General features: G+C 40.0%; 1 protein-coding gene across 1 annotated transcript in view; it reads right to left on the bottom strand.

Moving 5' to 3' along the window:
- The window catches only part of Pccb (propionyl-CoA carboxylase subunit beta), a 60,700-nt gene extending 42,778 nt beyond the window's left edge, over positions 1-17,922 (bottom strand). The window contains exons 1-5 of the mRNA XM_026383826.2: positions 17,712-17,922; positions 15,008-15,127; positions 13,500-13,568; positions 10,361-10,417; positions 8,085-8,198 (exon numbers count right to left, since the gene is read on the bottom strand). Coding sequence (XP_026239611.1) covers positions 8,085-8,198; positions 10,361-10,417; positions 13,500-13,568; positions 15,008-15,127; positions 17,712-17,894 — 543 coding nt within the window. The 5' untranslated portion in view covers positions 17,895-17,922. The remainder of the gene's footprint in view (positions 1-8,084; positions 8,199-10,360; positions 10,418-13,499; positions 13,569-15,007; positions 15,128-17,711) is intronic.
- Between the last annotated feature and the right edge of the window lie 3,284 nt (positions 17,923-21,206).

Here is a 21,206-nt window from a genome sequence, read left to right as displayed (position 1 = left end):
CCCCAGCCCCTAGCTGTTTTTCTTTTGAGATGGATGTTTACAGTTAGTTAGAGTAAAGATATGGTATATGCTTATGTAACTAAACATATATGAAACTTTTTATGGGTAGGATTTTGGTTGCCATTAGAGTACATTCATATATATATATATATATATATATATATATATATATATATATAAATGTATATAAACATATATGGAATATATATGTGAACATATATACAGACATTTGGTAATATTTATAATTGTTGTTTAAAAGGCTCACGATTATGGGTAGGGTTAGATTTCGTTCCGAGTTACAGCTTTGGTTTAGAGGACAGGTTAACCTTAGAACATATATATCAATATATATGAATATAAATATGAATGTAGAGGTAGTATTGTACATCAAAATGTATATACTACATATATATTTATACTACTAAATATATTTATGTATATATACTTTTATCTATGGATTTTTTTAATTACTGTATTTATTCTAATTAGGTATTTGTCACAACAGAATGCATTTTGATTCATTGTACACAATTGCAGCACAACTTTTCATTTCTCTGGCTATACACGATGCAGAGTCCCACCACATGTGCAGTCATACATGTACCTAGGGTAATGATGTCCATCTCATCCTACCATCTTCCTTACCCCCATACCGCCTCCCCCTCCCTTCCCTTTGCCCAAAGGGCCTCCATTTTTCCAATGCCCTGCCCCATTATGGATCAGAATCCACTTATCAAAGAGTATATTCGGCCTTTGGGTTTTGGGGATTGGCTTACTTCACTTTGCAAGGTATTCTCCAACTCCGTCCATTTACCTACAAATGCCATAATTTTATTCTCTTTTGATGCTAAGTAACATTCCATTGTGTATACATACTGCAGTTTCTTCATCCATTCATCTATTGAAGGGCTCCTAGGTTGGTTCCACAGTTTAGCTACTGTGAACTGAGCTGCTATAAACATTGATGTGTCTGTGTTACTATAGTATGCTGATTTTATGTCCTTTGGGTATAGACCTTGGAGTGGGATAGCTGGGTCAAATGACGGTCCAGTCCAAGTTTTCCAGGGAATCTCCATACTGCTTTCCAGATTGGTTTCACCAATTTGCAGTCCCACCAACAACATGAGTGTGCCTTTTTCCTCACATCCTCGCCAACACTTATTGTTGTCTGTATTCTTGAAAACTGTCATTCTGACTAGCGTGAGATGAAATCTTAGTTTCGATTTGCATTTCTCTAATTACTAGAGATGTTGAACATTTTTCAGATATTTGTTGATCAAATGTACATCTTCTTTATAAATCCTGGAGATTAGTGCTGTATCGGACATGTTTGTGGCAAAAATTTGCTCCCAAAATGTAGGCTCTCTCTTCACCTCATTGATTGTTTCTTTTGCTGAGAAGAAGCTTTTTAGTTTGAGTCCATCTCATTTTTTAATTCTTGATTTTATTTCTTGTACTTTAGAGTCTTATTTTTAAGGTAAGCAATATTGTTATATTACGTGTAAAATCTGGGTAATACCTCTGGAAATGAGTTCATATATAAAATATCTATGGGTTTTGATGTGAATTTATGAACTTATATTCCCAAATACATAAGTACATTCCTATAAAATGTCATGTTTTATATGTATAGAGGTTTCTCTAAGGTGTACTGGTGTAAGCAAAAGTTGACAGGACTAATATAGAAAAACAGTTAGTTTAGGGATTAAACATTTTTATCCTTACACAGAAATACAAATATGACTACATACATAAAAATATACATGAAAATATTTAAATGGATATAAAAAAATAGTTATTTTCCTTTTGAAATGAATGTTTACAATTTGTTCTAGTTATAGTTTATGATTATGTAACTGACTATATATGAAAATGTATGAGCAGGAATTTGGTTGCTGTTAGGGTATATTCATATTCATATATATATATATATATATATATATATATATATTTGAATGTATACAAACATATATAGAAATATACATGTGAAAGTATATATGGATATTCAAACTAAAAAATAAAATAAAAATCAAAGGGAGGTCAGTAGAGGAAAGAGACCACCACGGGGTGCGGAGTGGAAAGCAAGGGGGAAGTGCTGGAAATTATATTGGCCAAATTACACTGTCCTGTTGTGTGCATGTACAAATATGTAAAACAAATCCTATCATCATGTACAACTATAATGTACCAATACAAATGTGGAAAGAAAATAAATAAATGAACAAATATAACAATATATAAATAAAAACAGATTGGCAGACTGGGTTTCAAAAAACAACCTATGTGTTGTTTACAAGAGCTCCCATTCAAGATTTTCAGAAAACTTGGAATGGAACCACCATTTGACCCAGTTGTCCCACTCCTTGGCATATACTCAAAGGACTTTAATATGCACACTAAAATGAGCACACTACAGTGATTCGGCCACATCAATGTTTACAGCAGCTCAATTCACAATAGCTAAGTTATGGAACCAACCTAGGTGCCCTTCAACAAATGAATGGATAAATAAAATGTGGTATTACTCAGCGATAAAAAAGAATGAAATTATGCCACTTGCTTGTAAATGGATGGAACTGGCGACTATCATGCTAGGTGAAATAAGTCAGTCCCAAAACACCAGAGGCAGAATGTTCTCTCTGATATGTGGATGCTAACTCACAATAAGCCAGAGGAGACACACACACACACAGAAGTTCACTGGGTTAGACAAAGGTGAATGAAGGGAAGGGTGTTCGTATATGAATACACAACCAGTGTAACTCCACATCATGTACAACCACAAAAATGGGAAGTTATACTCCATGTATGTTTGATATGTCAAACTATATTCTATGTGTCATGTATAAAAACTAAAAAAAATAAAAAATAAAAAAATTTATTAAAGTTAAACTTCAAACTCCTCTAACTATAAAGGTTTTGGCAAAATTAAGTCTAGCTTTAATAAAGTATATTACTAGTCATTAATGTAAACTTGAGATAATACAAAAATAAGAGCTCCAATTCAGATATAAAGACACAAGGAAAAAATTTATGTCTTATGCAAAGGGTAACAAAAAAAAAGCCATGGTGGCTACATTATTGCCAGACAAAGCAATTCTAAATCAAAAAGCTTACAAAGATATTACATACTGACAAAGGTTCAATATGCCTAGAAAATACAATTACAAAAAAAAAAATAGGCACCTTCTGTCTTAAATTTAGCACTTAGTTCTTCCCATTACTATGTTCAGATGTCCATTCTGTTGTAGACTTTTGAAAAGAAACCATGTTTTTTTTTTTGCAGTATTACATAAATAAAGGTTTGCAAAATTTTCAAAATATATATAGCACCCAAAAGAGCCCTGAAGTAAAAGTTGACAGAACTGAAAAGACAAATAGACATATAATAATAGTTTGAGACCTAACACTCCAACTCTAGTAATGAACAAAAAGAAGATTAATAAGGAAATAGCTATAAATATACATATTAGGAAAAGATCACCAATCAATAACCTAGCCTTCTACCTTAAGAAACTAGACAGAGTAAAACAAACTGAACTCAAAGCAAGCAGGAAGAAGGAAATAATCAGAGCAGAAATAAAATTGAGACTAGAGAAAAAAGGTTGGTTCCATTGAAAAGTTCACCAAAATTGATAAACCTTTAAATAGACAAAAATAAAGGAAGGAAAAGAAAACCACGTTACTAAAGTTAGAAATGAGAGGACACATCACTATAGAATTAAAATTACAAGAAAATATATCAACCACTGTATGGCAACACATTAGATCACTGAGCTGAAATGGACTAATTCCTAGAAAGACAAACACTACTAAAGCTAAGTGAAAAAGTAGAAAATCTGGTAAACCTGTAACAAAGGATAATAACCTCAACAACTACCTACAAAGAAAAGTCAAGGCCCAGATGACTTCAATGGTGAACTGCACTAAACATTTAAAGAATTAGAGGTTGGTGGTGTAGCTCAGTGGTAGAGCATGTGGTTAGCATGCATTTGGCCCCCAGAACCAAATTTATAAAAGAAAAAAAATTCACATCAATACTTTACAAGTTCTTCTAAGCAAACAGGAGAGGAGGCAGCAGGGCAGTTTAAGGATAGTCTCAGACCAACCCAGTTCACCCCACTTTCTCACTTGTAATGCTTAGGAATAACTGTTGAAGGTACTGGAAATGCAACATCCTGGAATAAGGAAGGACTGCCCAGAATATCCAGGTTCTGTTCTAGTCCCTAGAAACAGGCTTTTCTAAACACTTTAAGCCAGCATAAACATGGCCAGAGTATAAAACCCAGGGGGGCCGCTTTCTTGCAAGTGGAGTACGTGCAGTGAAGGGTCCATCCCACCCACGCAGCTTTCCTGTTCCTTGGGGACTGGGTCTCAGTAAAACCTAGGCTTCTGCTGCCTACCATAAGTAATAAATCCACTTCATGCAACTTGTGTGTATGAGTGTTTTGTCTACTCAGACGAGTTGGTAACCAGTGCACAGTGAGCCTACCGCACAGAGGCAGCACTTCTATTTTGATGAGGTGAGAATTAGTCAAATGCCAAAACCAAAAGAAAATGTCGTAACTGTAGACAGGTTTATCTTCTATTAATATCAATTCAAAAGGACTCATCAACATACTAGCAAACAGAATCGAGCGCCTTACAAAATTGATTGATTACACGCCATGACCAAGTGGGATTGATCACAAGAATAAAAGGTTAATTTAACATTCAAAACTCAATTAACATAATAATAAACAGTATCATTTGAAGAAAGGACAAAAGCTACATAATTATCTTGCAGATGCAGAAAAAGCATCTCACAAAATCAAACACCCCTTTATGATAAAAACACCCAACAAATTCGAAGTAGAAAAGAACTTCCTCAACCTAAGGAAGGACATATATATATAACTAAAAACAAAACCAATAGTAAATATCATATATATATTTGGGGGGGGGGACCAGGGATTGAACCACTGAGCCACATCCCCAGCCCTTTTTTGTATTTTATTTAGAGACAGGGTCTGACTTGCTTAGCACTTTGCCATTGCTGAGGCTGGCTTTTGAACTCGTCATCCTCCTGCTTCAGCCACCTGAGTCACTGGGATTACAGGCATGTGCCACTTAAAGGTGGCATCATACTTAAAGGTGAGAAAATGAATGCTTCCCCCAAAGATTGGGAACAAGAATGTCTGCTCTCACAACTCAACAGTGTACAGCAGGTTTTAGACAGAACAATGAGCAAGAAATAAAAGAAGGCCAGATTAGAAAAAATTAAGACTATCTCTATTTGCAGAAGGCATAATCATGTATATAGGAAAACCTAAGGAATATGCACATACAACTCCTATTAGAAACATATTAGAGCTAAGGTGATAGGGGCTTAGCCCACTAGTAGAGTGCATGCTTAGCATGCACAAGGCCCTGGGTTTGATCCTCAGCACCAAAAATGAAAAAGCTAATAAACATGTTTATCCAGGCTGTAGGATATAAGATCAAAATATAAAAATCAATTTTAATTATACATACTTGCAAAAATTAATCCAAAATGAAATAACTCCAGGCCAGCTGGAGCAACTTGGCAAGACCTTGTCTCTAAATAAAATACTGAAAAGAAGGGCTGGGGATATAACTCAATGGTGTGGAGCATGGGTAAGGCCCTGGGTTCAATCCCAGCACTGTAAGGGGGGGAAAAAAAAAAAGTAAAACACCTAATTCTCAAAAAAAAAGAACTGTAAGACATGAATGTTACACATTACAAAATATTGCTGAGAAAAATTAAAGACCACCTACTAAAATGGAAAAACATTCTGTCTACATGGAGTGGGCCAGTCAATATGTAAAGATGCAAATTCTCACCAAATTGACCTAGACTCAATGCAATTCCTACCAAATCTCATCAGGAATTTTTGTAGAGTTAAAAACTGATCCAAAAATTCACATGGAAATGGAGGGGGCTCTAGAACAGCCAGAACAATTTTTTTTTAAATATCTTTTTAGTGGAGTTAGACACAATACCTTTATTTTATTTATTTATTTTTATGTGGTGCTGAGGATCAAACCCAGTGCCTTGCACATGCTAGGCAAGCACTCTACTATTGAGCCACAATCCCAGTCCCAGAACAATTTTTATGAACAACATAGTTAGAAGATTTTACCCAACTTCAAAACTTCTATCAAGCAATAGTAATCAAGACATTGTTTCTCTCAAGTAAGGAGGAGCATTCAGATGAAAGAATCAAGAATTCAGAAAGAAATCTTTACATTTATGATAAACTGATTTTTTGACCAGTGTCAGACAAAATCAAATGAGGGAAAAATAATTATAAATGGTGGTACCTGAGAGTGAATTTAGAATGTTATGTCACATCATCTATAAAAATTACAAGCCATCATATACCTTATGTAAATGAGCCAAATCTATAAAACTCAATGAAGAAAACATTGGGCAAAATCTTCATGACTTTGTTCTTACAAGTCACAAAAGAAAATATTGATAAATTTAACTTTAAAATTTAAAACTTTTCACTTTAAAAGCTATCTTTAAGAAACTAAAAAGCACTTGGGAGGCTAAGGAGGAGAATGAAGAGTCTGAGGCCAGCCTGGGCAAGTTAGCAAGACACAAATCGTATCTGATAAAGGACTTGTATTCATAATACATTAAGAACCCTAACAAATCAAAATTCCAATTACAAGCCAGACACACACCTGTAATCCCAGTGGCTTGGGAGGCTGAGGCAGAAGGATTGTGAGTTCAAAGCCAGCCTCAGCAACTTATCAAGGCCCTAAACAACTTAGTGAGACCCTGTATCTAAAGTATAAAAAGGGCTAGGATGTGGCTCAGTGGTTAAGCACCCCTGGTTTAAACCCTGGTACAAAAAAATAAAAAATAAAAAATTGCAATTACAAAATGGGCAAAAGAAGACTCCCAAATGACTAACAGGTACATTAAAAGATACTCAACATGGGGCTGGGGTTGTGGCTCAGTGGTAGAGCGCTTGCTTAGCATGTGTGAGGCACTGGGTTCAATACTCAGTACCAAATAAATAAATACATAAATAAATGAATAAATATCCATCGATACTAATAAAAACACTTTTTTAAAAAGATACTCAACATGATTAGTCAGCAGGGAAATGGTATTAGAACTACACTGAGACACCACTGCACACCATTTAATTGGCTTAAATCAACACTTGACATTATCAAGTGTTGGCAAGGATATGGAGAATCTGCAACTTTTAATACACTGCTCATGGCAACATAAAATTGTATTTTCATTCTGAGAAACAATTTGGCAATTTCTTTAAGAATTCCATATAAACTAATAAAACCCAACAATCCCACTTGTAGGTACTTCCCTCAATGAAATGGTCTGAAAACAATCCAGAGTTTTACACAAATGTTCACAGTTCATGAAAGCCAAGGAGTACAAAAACCCATGTCCATCAGCTGGAGTATAAACAATGTGGAAAACATTCAATAGAAGAATTCAACTCAGCAATAAAAAGCAAAGAACTCCTGCACATTACAATATGGAATAAACCTCTTAAAACATGATCCTAAGTGAAAGGAGTCACAGAAACATGAACAATAGTTCTGAAGACCCAGGTGGGGGACAGATGTAAACAGGCAGGAAGATAATTCTAAAGTGAGGGAAAAATTCTAAAGCCAGATTATAGTAATGGCTATACAACCCTAGACATTTTTTTAAAAAAACATTGAATTCTATGATTATACTGGGTAGATATTTTGGCTTTTACATAATAACCTTAATGAAGCCAGTTTTTAAAAATATCTAGGTCACGGAGAACAAATTAAAACTAAAGAAACTGCACCAGATTAAAGACCACACCTATCTCAAGTGCTTTTTCCTCCTACGAATGACATTTAACTAATAGTTTTCCCCTTTGAGTAGCCCTCTATCAAGAAAATGGAAACTCTCCCATCCCCTCTTGCTTTTCCTCCACCTTTCTTCCCATTCCCAGTGACACAGGAAGGAGCCACAGAACAGACACAATGGGACAGAGAACAATGGGAAAGATAGGGAAGCTCTGACCAGGACTTGACTTATACAACTAAATCCTGTATTTTCTCACCAGGAAGATGTCTGCGTATCCAGCCAAGGACTCCACTCCCTCTTGGATCCGTGCTCCCCCAGAATCATTCAGCCCAATCACTGGAGCCCCCACTGTTATGGCCTGGTCCATGATCTGAGACAGCAGAGAGACAGCTTGTGAGACAACTGCTCTTATTATCAAAATCAGCATTCAGTGTTTTTTGAAAATGTTCTAAGTGTACTTTTCCAGACAGGAAGCATTAACTCTGGTTTCATTCCTCATGACAAATGGGTATCTTCAATGAAAGACAAAGGACCAGATATTTAAAAGGCTGATAAAAGTCCCCAAATACCCAAGAGCCAAAACACTCCCAATTATCAAGGAGTAAGATAGCTCATGGCAGCTACTTCTAGAACAAGAGGCTTAAGCTGTAAATTTTCAGCAGTTTTATTCCCAGAAACACCATGAAAGAACTGATGGACAGAATGGCCAAGTGGCATTTTCATGAAAGCAGATGCTGATCCATCTATTAACCTGGGGCCAGATCAAGCCTGCTTTTACTTCTAACGTGACAGATTTTCCTCATGGGTCAGTAGCTCTGACAGCATAACGAACAACATCCCTACATCCCTTGACAGGTTCACAAAGCTCATTCAGTTCCATTATCTCATTTATCCATTATAACACGGGCACTAGAAACAGGAAAGTTAGGAAGGTTTAAAATTTAAGTGATTGCCCCAAGTTCTCAGGACTCAGGTAGGACAGGACAATGTCTAGAACTCAAGTGATCCATTAAAGAAGGAAGCTCTGCCCAGTTATAGTCAGTTCAACTTTTAATACCAAAATTCTCCAATTATGGGCCACACTTTTATTCCTCCTTGAAGCATCTGAATTCTAACAGGTTTTTATTTGCATCTTCCAGTGCTGGAGATCAGACTGAGGCCTCCAGCGCCATGTCCTCATTAAGCCTTTTTTTTTTTTTTTTTTTTTTTTTTTTTGGTACAAGGGATTGAATTTGGGACAACTTACAGAGAGCTACATCCCAGGCCTTTTTGAGACAGGATCTTGCCAAATTGCTGAGGCTGGCCTCAAACCTGAAATCCTCCTGCAGACTACTGAGTAGCTTCTATTACAGGCAAGAGCCACCAGGCCCTGCTCTTGCCCTGTTCTCCACCTCTTAGCACCTGGACTCCCACCTAGACCTGAGGTGCTTTATTAAGGGCCCTCAGAACGCCAAGGGGTGAACATATCTCAGTGGTCTATGAAATTAGATAGAAAAAAAAATTAATCTTCAGTATTTCCTTCAATTATGAACACAGGCAACAAATCACAATAGTTTTAGAAACATGTCACTTTGTCATTAATGGAAGTCAGATATTTTATGTTCAAGTTGTTATAGATAAACTAAAATGTCATTTTCATTCAAGCCTATCATGGAATTATACCAATTATTAGATCGACTGCTAAATCTTCCTATTTGATGCATTACAAATATGATTTTAATACATTTATATTTTATATAGTTTATATTATATATTTTATATTTTAATACATTTATATTTTAAATACATTTTATTTGCATATTTATTTTTTAGTTATAGATGGACATAAGACCTTTTTTCTAAATTTATTTTTATGTGGTGCTGAGGATCAACCCAGGGCTGTGCATGTGCCATGTGAACACTCTACTGCTGAGCCACAACCCCAGCCCCAAATACTTTTTAATACTTTGTAATCTTACATATTTTAAATTTTAAAAAATGAGCACCTAGGCTTTACCAAACCATCAAAGAGATACATGTCACAAAATAATATGAAGAATCCCTTCAGGTTGCCCACAGTGGTGCAGGACTATAATCCCAGTGACTCAGGATCACAAGTTCAAGGCAAGCCTCAGTAATTTAGCAAAACTGTGTCTCAAAATTAAAAATTCAAAAGGGCTGGGAATGGGGGCGGGGTTGTAGCTCAGTGATAGAGTACTTGCCTAGCCCATGTGAGGTTCTGGTTTAGATCCTCAGTACCACATAAAAATAAATATATAAAATAAAGGTATTTTATCTATTTATCTATCTACAACTAAAAATAATATTTTTTAAAAAAGGGCTGGGAATGTAGCTCAGTGGTAAAATGTTCCTGGGTTCAATTCCCAATACCAAAAAAAAAAAGAAAGAAAGAAATCTTTCAGTTCAATGCCACCTCTTGACAATTCTGCCCCAGGCCAAGTACCCAGCTCAATGTCTAATATACTCCAAATACTCAATATGCACTATAAACTGATGTAAATATTGGATTTATTTTCAATATTAAAAACTTACTTTGCATATCTTTTGGGCATGTGCTCCTGATAGACTGCCTCCAAAAACTGTAAAATCCTAAAAAGAAAGCACAATTCAATCAACAAGTAAAATATAACTGACCAGAGATGAAGACCCAGAAGAAAGAAACAGAAAACTCACAGAAAGGTGTGTGTGTGTGTGTGTGTGTGTGTGTGTGTGTGCACGCTTGAGCTACTGGGGATGGAACCCAGGGGCACTACCACTGAGCTGTATCCCCAGCTCATTTTATGTTTTATTTTGATACAAGCTCTAAGTTGCCCCAGCTGGCCTGGAACTTGTGATCATCCTGCCTCAGCCTCTCCAGACACTGGGATTATAGGCATGTAGCACTGTATCCAGATAGAAAAGTGTTTTTAAAGGAATTTCAGAAGTTGAAAAAAAATTAAAAAGAAAAACAAAAAGTCCAATTTATAGAATACTCCATCAATGAGCAAATAAAATACCTTAAAGGGAGTTCATGTATCGTCAAGAGCAAAAGACTTCACCTTCACTTTAGGAAAAATGCAGTTTTGAGAAAATAGCTTATGCAGAATTAACCCTAATAACAGATTCCATGGGTGTCAAATAAGCAATCCATCTCTAGGAAACGTGCTGCTTTGACAAGTCAGGAGGGGAATAGTGAAATCAGAGCCCTCGCTGCCTCCTTGGCTTGTGGACTTTCACGTGTAAAAGGCTCCTGGATACGTGGCCTCCCTCCTCAAACCCCAAGGTCATGGGGAACTAAAAACAGAATCAGCCCAGGAGGACAAGAAAAGATGAGGAGACAACAGCAGAGTCTGAACAACCCCAGGGGAACTGAAAGCACAAAAATATCTGACTTGATAGGAGGAAATGGAAGCCCACCTATCTGCAGAGAGTGACCAAGGAAAATGGGGGTGGGAGAGGATGGGGCTGAAAGAAGAGGTTAATAGCGGGCTGAGGTTGTGGCTCAGTGGTAGAATGCTTGCCTAGCATGTGTGAGGCATTGGGTTCGATTCTCGGCATTGCATATAAATAAACAAAATAAAAGTCCAAAAACCATAAAATTTAAAAAAGAAGAAGAAGAGGTTAATAGAAAGTATGTGTGAGAGGGGCTGGGGCTCAGTGGTAAAGTGCTCCGCTAGCATGCATGAGGCTCAGCACCACATAAAAATAAAATAAAGATACTGTGTGTCCACCTAAAACAAAAAAAAAATACATATTAGAAAAGAAAGAAAGAAAGAAAGTCTGTATGAGATGGTCCCCTTCACCCTGAAAGGAGGAAGGCTTATTTCTCCAAAGAAATCTGGACACACAACCATGGGTGAGATTAGGAACCTGCACACTGAATGAGCAAGTGCCAATCCAGGCCTTTCTCCAACAACACACCAAAAGCTAATTATCAGGCAAGAGACTGAGACTACATCTCTAGAAAAACAAACACCCCAGAAAACGCACCTACATATAGTAACATCTTAGAGATCACAACAAAAAAGGTGTCTCATCCCTCCCTCACTATCTTTCAGGGCCTATTTCAAATGCCCTATTTTCCCTGAAACTTTCCATGACCCTGGATAGGATCTTCTCTCATCTTGAGTCCATAGCATTTGCCTGGAAGCTCCCTCACCCTGCTCTGTCCTCTGTCCAATTCTACCCACAAACTGATTTGCTTCTTCAGGGCCAGGACCTGTCTCAGGCATCCTCCTCACTCCCACTTACCCATGGGCTCAACAGTATCATTTTGATGAATTTTTGTATCTACTCAAGTAGGTAGGTAGAACACTATGTCCAGAAAACACAAGAACTTCCTTTGTTCTAGCTTATCTTTTTTATTTTTTTATTTTTTAGTTCTCAGTGGACACAACATCTTTGTTTGTATGTGGTGCTGAGGATCGAACCCTGGCCGCACGCATGCCAGGCGAGCGCGCTACTGCTTGAGCCACATCCCCAGCCCTTCTAGCTTATCTTTTCAATGGTTCCTTCCATATGAGTTTTTGCTCAGCTTATACACATTGCAAAAAAAAAAAAAAAAAAGTAATTCAATAAGTAAGTACCGCTAAATACAATAAATTTAAAATTATCCAAACATACCCAGTTTAATATCAAGCCCAGAAAACATTTTAGTTTCCTTGATAAGCTACATAACTAAGTCTATGAAAGAAACTAAACACTTAGAACTATATACACATTTTCATCTGTAGAGGGGAAAAAATTGAATTCAAAATAGTCCTCTAGGTATTCTGTTAGTTTCTTCTACTGCTGTACAAAATTAAGCTCAAAGCAACACAAGTTTATTATCTCACAGTTCTGTAGCTTAGAAGTCCTACATGAGCCTCACTATGGGCCTTACTGGGCTAAGATCAAGTCCTTGGGAGGCTCCAGAAGGAAATCTGTTTTCTTACCTTCTCTAGCTTACAGAGACAGTCCCCATTCCTTCACTCATGGACTCCTTCCCCTTTACCTTCAAAGCCAGCTACAGGAGGACACATCCTCACATCACATCACTCTGACCTCTTCCCTGACCTCACTCTTCCATTTACAAGTACTCTTGTGATTATATTGGGCCCACCTGGATAACCAAGGCCAATTGTAAGGTCAGCTGATTAGCAACCTTATTTCCTGTTTGTCATGTAAGGTAACACATCCACAGGTTCCTGAGATTGGACAACTTGGGCAAGGGCATTATCCCACCTATGACATTCTCCTACAGTCTCAATGTGACCAAACTATAGCTGTCCTTATGCAGTCCGACAAAATCCTTTAAGCACTTCAATGGCAGTCCAAATCTCAAGAGTCCCCTGGTTGAGAGTCAAGGCCCCTTTGCCCAGGTTGTATCTGGGCCACTCTTGGATCTATACACATTGTCCAGGACACAGATGCCCTCTAAGCACACACCCAACGCTGTCAACAGGAATTTCTCTTGGGGAATAAACTCCTGGTTCATGGAACAACTTCATACAAGCCTACTGCCCTATGATCTCCCCTCCCCCAAGCAAATACAGGACTCCTCCTAAGAACACAGACATGTGAAATGAAAAACAGAAAATAAACCCCCAAACTGTAAGCAAGATCTCATTCCCCAATATAGCTTTGTTTCATATATTTTGTTTCTGGCTCTGCCCCCCCAGGAAAGCTCAGCCTGTTAAGAGTTATAAAATACCTGACTGAAGATATAAACCAATCTTCCATTGATTCGGCCCCGGCCAGTGACCACGCTGTCGCCAGGAAACTGCCAGAGAAATGGAAAAACAAAGGTTAAAAAAAAAAATTCCAGTATTTCTTTTAAATGAATCTGGCAACTATGCCTTCTGAAAGACAAACAAGAAAATTCCTTAAAATTAATTTTAAACAAAGAACGTGAGGAAATCCCACCCCTCTTCCCTGGCTCTGCAACAGCAAGTACCAGGCTACTGCTCCATCAACAGGAGTAAAGGACACTGTAATCTTAGGCTTCATCTTCCTTCCTACAAGCAAAATAATTGGGCTGTGGTGTAGAGTGCTTGCCTAGTGCATGCACAAGGCCCTAGTGAATGTTTGAGGTCACTGAAAACTGAGTACCTGCCGGATGCAGTGGCGCACACCTATAATCTCAGCAGCTCAGGAGGCTGAGGCAGGAGGGTTGAGAGTTTAAAGCTAGTCTCAGCCAAAATGAGGTGCTAACAACTCATTGAGACCCTGTGTCTAAATAAAATACAAAACTGAATATCTTTCATGGATATTAATCCCCCACCCACCCCCCCAAAAAAAAGGCAAAATAATCAAGAGACTCCCTAGGGCCACCATTGCCAGATACTCATGGGAAGAACAAGGGATACATAAAGAAACATGGCAACTTCTCCAAACCAAACCTTCCTACCCCAAACCTTAAAAAAAGCAAGCCTGCCATTTTGCATGGAAACTCAGTAATCAGTGTGGCCCACATGGAGCCAGTTGGTTTGGTGCCAAGTTTATAAATCTTTGGTCACAAATAGCATATATTCAGAAAACTGGATCAAAATTAAGTCCAGGGCTGGGGATGTAGCTCAAGCAGTAATGCGCTTGCCTGGCATGCGCGGGGCGCTGGGTTCGATGGAATGTGAGTGGGCTGCTAGCAACTTGTGCAGTAGACTCAGCACCACATAAAAATTAAAAAAAAAAAAAAGATGTTGTGTCCACTGAAAACTAAAAATTAAATATTTAAAAATTCTCTCTCTCTTCTCTCTCTTAAAAAAAAAAAACAAGTCCAAATGACTCTATGCATCCATGAAAGATATTCAGATGTATGTTTTATTTAGAGACATGGTCTCACTGAGTTGCTTAGCACCTCAGTTTTGCTGAGGCTGGCTTTGAACTTGAGATCCTCCTGCCTGAGCCTCCTGAGCTGCTGAGATTATGGTTCTCAGACTATAACATAGCTAAAAGACATTCTCATGACCCTCCTTACAAATTTGTCATATACTAGCAAGAACTGAATCCTCAACCAAAGCCCTAGGAAATGGGCTCGAGTCCACTTGCACAGGTTGCTAGCAGTTCACTCACATTCCATCTGCAAGGGGAAAGGTGATGAAGACCCTGGAGACCCCAGCAGTACTTCTCCATAGGACTTCCCAGAAAAGCTTTGGAGATTGATTGCTGTAATGGGAAGAGCAGCAGAGCCTATGGTATTCATACCACCACTTGAATAGATACCTTATTTTTATCAGCAGCCATTCCAAAATCTGCACATCTGTGTTCCACAAACATATCGCTCTCAACAAAGCTGCCAGGGTCCAGCAAGAGACTGATCCGCTCCCTGGCAGTGAGCTTTCCCTAAAACACAACAAAGATCACTCACTGATGTTATTGCAGACTTAGAGTTCTAATCAGCTTTTTTGCTGCTGTGAACAAAAGACCTGAAAAAAACAATTTTAGAGGAGGAAAAGTTTATTTGGGGATTACGGTTTCAGAAGTCTCAGTCCAAGGTAGCCAACTACATTGCTCTGGACTCAAGGTGAGGCAGAACATCATGGCAAAAGAGTGTCGTGGAGGAATACAGCCCAGAACATGGCACCAGGATGCAGAGAGCTCTAGCGTGTGCTTCCGCACCTGAGCTCTACTCTCCAGGGACAAAATATATATTTCAAAGGCATATCCCCTCCAACCACACCCTACCCCTGCCTAGTTACCACCCAGTTAATCCCAATCAGGGGATTAATGGACTGATTAGGTTAAGGCTCTCATAACCCATAATTTCACTTGTAAATTTTCTTGCATTGTCTCACACATGTGCTTTTGGGGGACATCTCACAGACCAGAACAATAAGCAAAGTAAGGGCTATTGGCCAGGACAGGGTTTGCCCCTTTATGTTGATATGAAAGCCCCCATTGCATCTGAAGTAGCCAAGGTAGACAGGTGTTATTCATAGTCTTTATTTCAAACAATGAGGAAAGCAGGGTAGAGATAGAGTGCTGTAGGAGCCACCTGACAGCAGAAGATAAATAAGGAAGGAGGAGGAGGAAAAGGTGAAGAGAAACAGGAGTAGGGAGAACCTGACCCTGGAACAAGATAACTCATTCCATTAACAGTGGAGATCTAAGGGGCCTTAAGAACAAAGAAGGGGCTAGGGTTGTGGCTCAGTAGTAGAGCGCTCACCTAGCATGTGCGAGGTCCTGGGTTCAACCCTCAGCACCACATAAAAATAAACAAACAAAATAAATGTAGTGTGTACACATAAAAATAAATATAAAAAAAAGAAGAATGAAGAAGCAGAAGACAGGAAACCAAAGCCTCCTTAGTGAAAGTCAGAGTCCATATTCTCAGGTTTAGAGGCTCCTTCTAGGGAAGCCTACAGGAGTTCACCAGGCTCACCCCCTCCCTCCTATCCTCAGGCTTCCACCCCAAGGGCACACAACTTCCTGGTTCTCCTCCTGCCTCCAAGATGGGCTTTTCCTTTTCCTCTTACTACCCTACATTGGGAACCCTGCTTAGGGACACCACAGCGTGTGTGTGTGTGTGTGTGTGTGTGTGTGTGTGTGTGTGTGTGTGTGTGTATGTTAGGGTGGGGGTTGCTGAGTAAAATGGAAATGGGGCAGAGTGCTAAAGAGCTCATGTGAGAAGTTAAATAAAATAAAATGCTTCTTAGAGTTGAGGTTGAAGTCATTACTCTACCAAGGGCCTCCACTCCTTGGTCTCCCAAAATCTCAACTGAAGCCAAATATCCTGATCCACCATACTTCTCCCACCAAAAAAAAATCTCAAACTGGCTATTTTTCCCACTTAGGAAAAAAGAAGCCAAAGCCAGTAAGGGTGTATTAAAACAAACAGCCAATCCTTTACACTATTGTGTAAAGCAGAAGTCTGGGGGGATAACAATTTGGCAATATATACATATACAGAATTTTTTAAATATTCATACCCTTTGACCTACTAATTCCATTTCTAGGAAATCTACCCTATGGAAATAATCCAAAAATAGTTTAACTGCGGGTGGAAGCCTGCCTCCTGACTAAATAAATCAGTTTGGCAAGAGGAAAACAGCTCTGGAAGCTGCATCTTAACCGACAGCAGGATCTGCCTGGGAAGGGGTAGAGAAATGTTCCAGGAAGAAATTGTGCAATAGGGCCGACAGAAAGAGGGTTCAGGAACACTGACAGGCCTCTCCAGAGGTTGGACTAAACAGCAGCCTTTCTTCGGCTAAATGACCTACACAACTGATCTCTTGAAGGTCGACTGTGATTCTCCCCTCAAAACCTGGGCGGAGGATGACAATGCCTTAGCTCTCAGTCCCAGAGTAGCCTGCACATCCCCAGAAAAGCTGCCTGCTCCCTACCCATGCTATGACCCTAAAGATGCTGACCTGGTCTTCTGTGCCACAAGTTCCCCAAGCGCGCAAACACTCCACGCCAGGCTAATGTGACCAAGTTACTTCCCTTCCCACACGCCTCGATTTTCCCGTTTTTACTATAAAGAATGAACCTGCCACCACTCTTTCACGGGGCACGAGAAGAATAAGCAGATCTTTTTAATTGACTGTCGTCGCTTCCCAATGTCTACATTAACAATAAGATGGGGGGGGGGCAGGATTATTACCATCTTCTATTTAAGGTAAATTGATTACTACAGACTAACTTTTGCCCAAAAACTTTATAGTTAAGTGGTGAACTGGTTGGAGCCCATCCAAGTCGGTCTAAAATTCCAAGGAGATGGCAGCGTGTGACAAAGCCCACAGAGGATCATTCTGGTTTTACTCGCCGCCTGGCGAAAAAAGCCAGGTTCTCCAGGTAAACGTTCTCGCCGCGCCCCTCCCAGCACGACGCGGATTGGCTGGGAGGCCTCGGGCGCTACGAGTCGAGCGCGCTGTGATAGGTCGCCCGCAAAGGGGCGGGACTCGCTCAGCCAGCTGTCTGGACTCACTCGCTTATGCTGCGCATCGATGCGATGCTGGCCTCCTCCCAGCAGCGCGGCGCGGCGCTTGTTTTCAATACGCTCGTTAACGGAGACAGGCTGGCTGCAGAGGCTGCGGATCGCAGTGCGCAGACCACTAGCTATAACGCTGAGCCTTGCTCCGGCCGCCGCCACCCTCATTGCCGCCGCCATATTTGCTCTGCCGTAGAGCCTCCGAGCAGCGCACTTGAGTACGCATGTGCAAAAGGCAGGGACACAGCGGAGTTTGCGCCTGCGCAGCGTCAGTAGGACGTCGGGAGCTGGAGGGTGGACTCCAGCGCGCCCTTGAGAATAAGGGCTGCTAGTTGGAGCCCCAGGCTCCTACAGGGTTATGCAGACAACAGATATAGGACAGGCCCTCCGGTCTTGTATCCGCTTGGCTACGCAGAGGAGGGAATTAATTCTTGCTTTTCTTAAGCCATGTAGACCCCTAGCTTTGTCGTCCTACTTCCTCCAGAAAATGAATAGATGGTAAGCTTTAACCAACATTTATTGAACCCTGTGCCATGGGTTATCTTTTGCACTTTCCATGCACTAGTTTGTACTAGTGCACAAATTCACAGAAGAGGCTAAATGAAGCACAGAGAGGTAGAGTGATATGACCTAGAGCCAAGACTGAAGTTGTGGTAGAATCAGGATTCAAACTCAGAAACATTGCCCAGTATTGACCCCAGAACCCTTAGCTTATAATGAGTGGGTCTCTAAGAGGACCCTGGTTTTTAGCGGGAGAGATAGATATTGGTGATACTCGTTCAAAAATGGTGAGGTAAGCCTCGCGCGGTGGCACACGCCTGTTATCACACGGCTTCGGAGGCTGGGGCAGGAGGATTGCTAGTTCAAACCCATCTTCAGGATTTTGGCGAGACCCTGTCTCTAAATAAAATATAAAAAAGGTCTGGGAATGTGGCTTAGTGGTTAAGTGACCCCTTGGTTCAATACGTAGTACTAAAAAATACATTTAAATTTTTTAAAAGATAAGGTAAACTTTTATTCAGTGGTCCATGAGAGGACGACTGCAATGGGATTTTGCAGTGGCAATAGATTAGGCTCAACTCCAAATATAACAAAGAAAAGGGAGGATTTATAGCCAAGGAGCAGGGTGGAGGGTCAATGGATGGAAAATTACTAAGAGGAACATCAGGGATAGGGGAGAATCTGGCTGAACTTATCATTCTTGCTGAAGGCAAGCTAGGGTTGCTTACACATCCCCTGGGGGATGGTGAAGTATGCACAACCTGATCAGATACTAAGGTCAGAGGATTCTAGTTGAACTGACCTAACAGGATTCTTGTTAAAACTGGACTCTATAGGGAAGGACATGGGAGCCCAAGGTCAGCTTTATTCAAAAGAGCTCAGTAAAGCCTGACCAAAGTTTGGTCAAGGAAAAGAATCTTCTCCACACAACAGCTTCAGCACCACCTGGGAGCAAGTTGGAAATGCAAACTCTCAAATGCTCAGACTTCATTGCAGACGTAATGAAACATATTGGGGTTGGGGCAGTGATCTGTTTTAACTGATGACCCTTAGTTAATTTTGATGCTTGCTAGAATTTAAGAACCACTGCTCTAGGGATTTGAAACTGAACTGTGGAGAGTTTGTCCATCTCTTTCCCCAGCTAACAGGCAGGTCTTTGAGGCAAAGTACAAGGTGCATATTTCTCATTCTTAACCACAAAAACTGCTAATGTTGATCATTAACCCTTCCAAGATCCAGCTCACAGCGAGGGCCTTCATAAAGTCCAAATTCTGGCCTAAGACTTTTTAACATTAATGGAGTTTAGTTAAGCATTTTTGAGCACCTCTGTGCCAAGAACTGAATATCACTAATTGTGTTTCCAGAAGTAAAAATTGTGCTCTTAGATACACATGGAGGTAAAGGTCAAAGGCCTGAAGTCTTCTGGCTAGACAAAGCCCACCTACATCTGTCTGGCTCCACAGTGGTACTTTCGGTCCTTCATTGTGTCCCTGCTTTAAGGATCATACCAACCTAGAGAGGGAGGACAAAAATTGACCATGAGAAAATGGGAGAATTTGAGCAATACTGAGTGTGTAAAGGAAAAGAATCTGAGAAGATAACTGCCTGCCAGGAACAAGAACAGTGTGAGCAAAAGGCTGGCATGTTCAGATTCATACTCATACAATTGGTTGTGTACCCAGCTTTTAGGGGAATGGGGGTAAATGAGACTGGAAAGGGACAATGAAATTAGATTGTGAAGAGTTTTGCCATCTCCTGAGTTGGGACTTGATTTGGACAAGGGACAGTGGGACCCCTTGTCCTACAGCCTTGTAGCTTCCAACTCTAAAGCTCATCCTGTGTCAAGACTGGTTAGCTCTTCTCAACAAGAGGGAAGGGACTGCCCCCAGCTGTGGACCCTGTACTTGGAACAAGGTTAAACACATAGGAGGCCTTCACAATACATTTGTGAAGTTAAATTGAGCTAACAAATAAGCAAGTGCACATGGGTCTGGAGGTTTTACCTACTCCTGTACCTGCTTTCAGGCTCTAATTAGGTGTTATCCCCTCCAGCCAGTCTGTCCTGATCCCCACTCTGCCTGGGTAGGGTAAGCATTGGTCCCTTAGGGAAGCAAAGGATTTTTTTTTTTTAACTTAAACCAGTTCTTAGCAGAAAGCTCAACACAGAAGGGTTCACTGAACCTAACTGCTCTAACTAGTCCTTTCTCTCTCCCCTTCCTCTTTCTCCTTATATTAGTCTGTTTTTCATTACTATAATGAAATGCCTAGGGTGGGTACTTTATAAAGAAAAGAGGTTTATTTTGGCTCACAGTTTTGAAGGCTAGAAGACAAAACAGCTTATTAAGAACCCACAAGGTTGCATCACATCATGGCAAGAGCATATTTAATCTCTATGTGGTCTCTCTCCCTCTCCTTAGAAAGCCACTAGAATTCAATCATGGGGCTCCACACCACAGGAGCCACTTCCAGAGGCCCAACCTCTAAACCATAATTAAGTTTCTCTCCTCTTAATACTATTGATACATAACTAGGGGATTAAACTCCTGTGTGAGTTTGGAGGGCACAAATCATATTCAAACCACAGACCCTCTTCCCCTTCTTCTACCTCGCTGTTCTAGTGGCCTACAGTGAGCATTCCATAATTTTATAGACCTGCATGTCCCAACCTAGGATTGGGTGGGAAGGCTAAGGGAAGGGTTGAACTATCCAGGATCTGGGTTGTGTTCCTGTCCTTAGTCCTCCTCTGTTTTGAGTTATTTCTCCACTGTAAGACAGAAGTATCACCATGACCTGTATTTAGTTTTCTTTCTTTGTAAGACAATAGAGCTAAAAATGGAGTCAGAATACCTGGCTGCAAATTTTGTTCCTACTCTGAATTCCTAGGTAACAGGGTAATTGACTTCTGAACCTCAAGGCCCTGTGTAATCATGAAGAGTTTCCCTGAAGGATAGTCTTTGAAACCCCTGTGTTCTGACCTCTCACCCAGGACTT

Source organism: Urocitellus parryii, chromosome 2 (genome assembly GCF_045843805.1).
Source record: "Urocitellus parryii isolate mUroPar1 chromosome 2, mUroPar1.hap1, whole genome shotgun sequence".
NCBI lineage: Eukaryota > Metazoa > Chordata > Mammalia > Rodentia > Sciuridae > Urocitellus > Urocitellus parryii.
The sequence above is the reverse complement of the archived record's forward strand: the minus strand, read 5'-3'. Positions and strand labels throughout refer to the sequence as shown.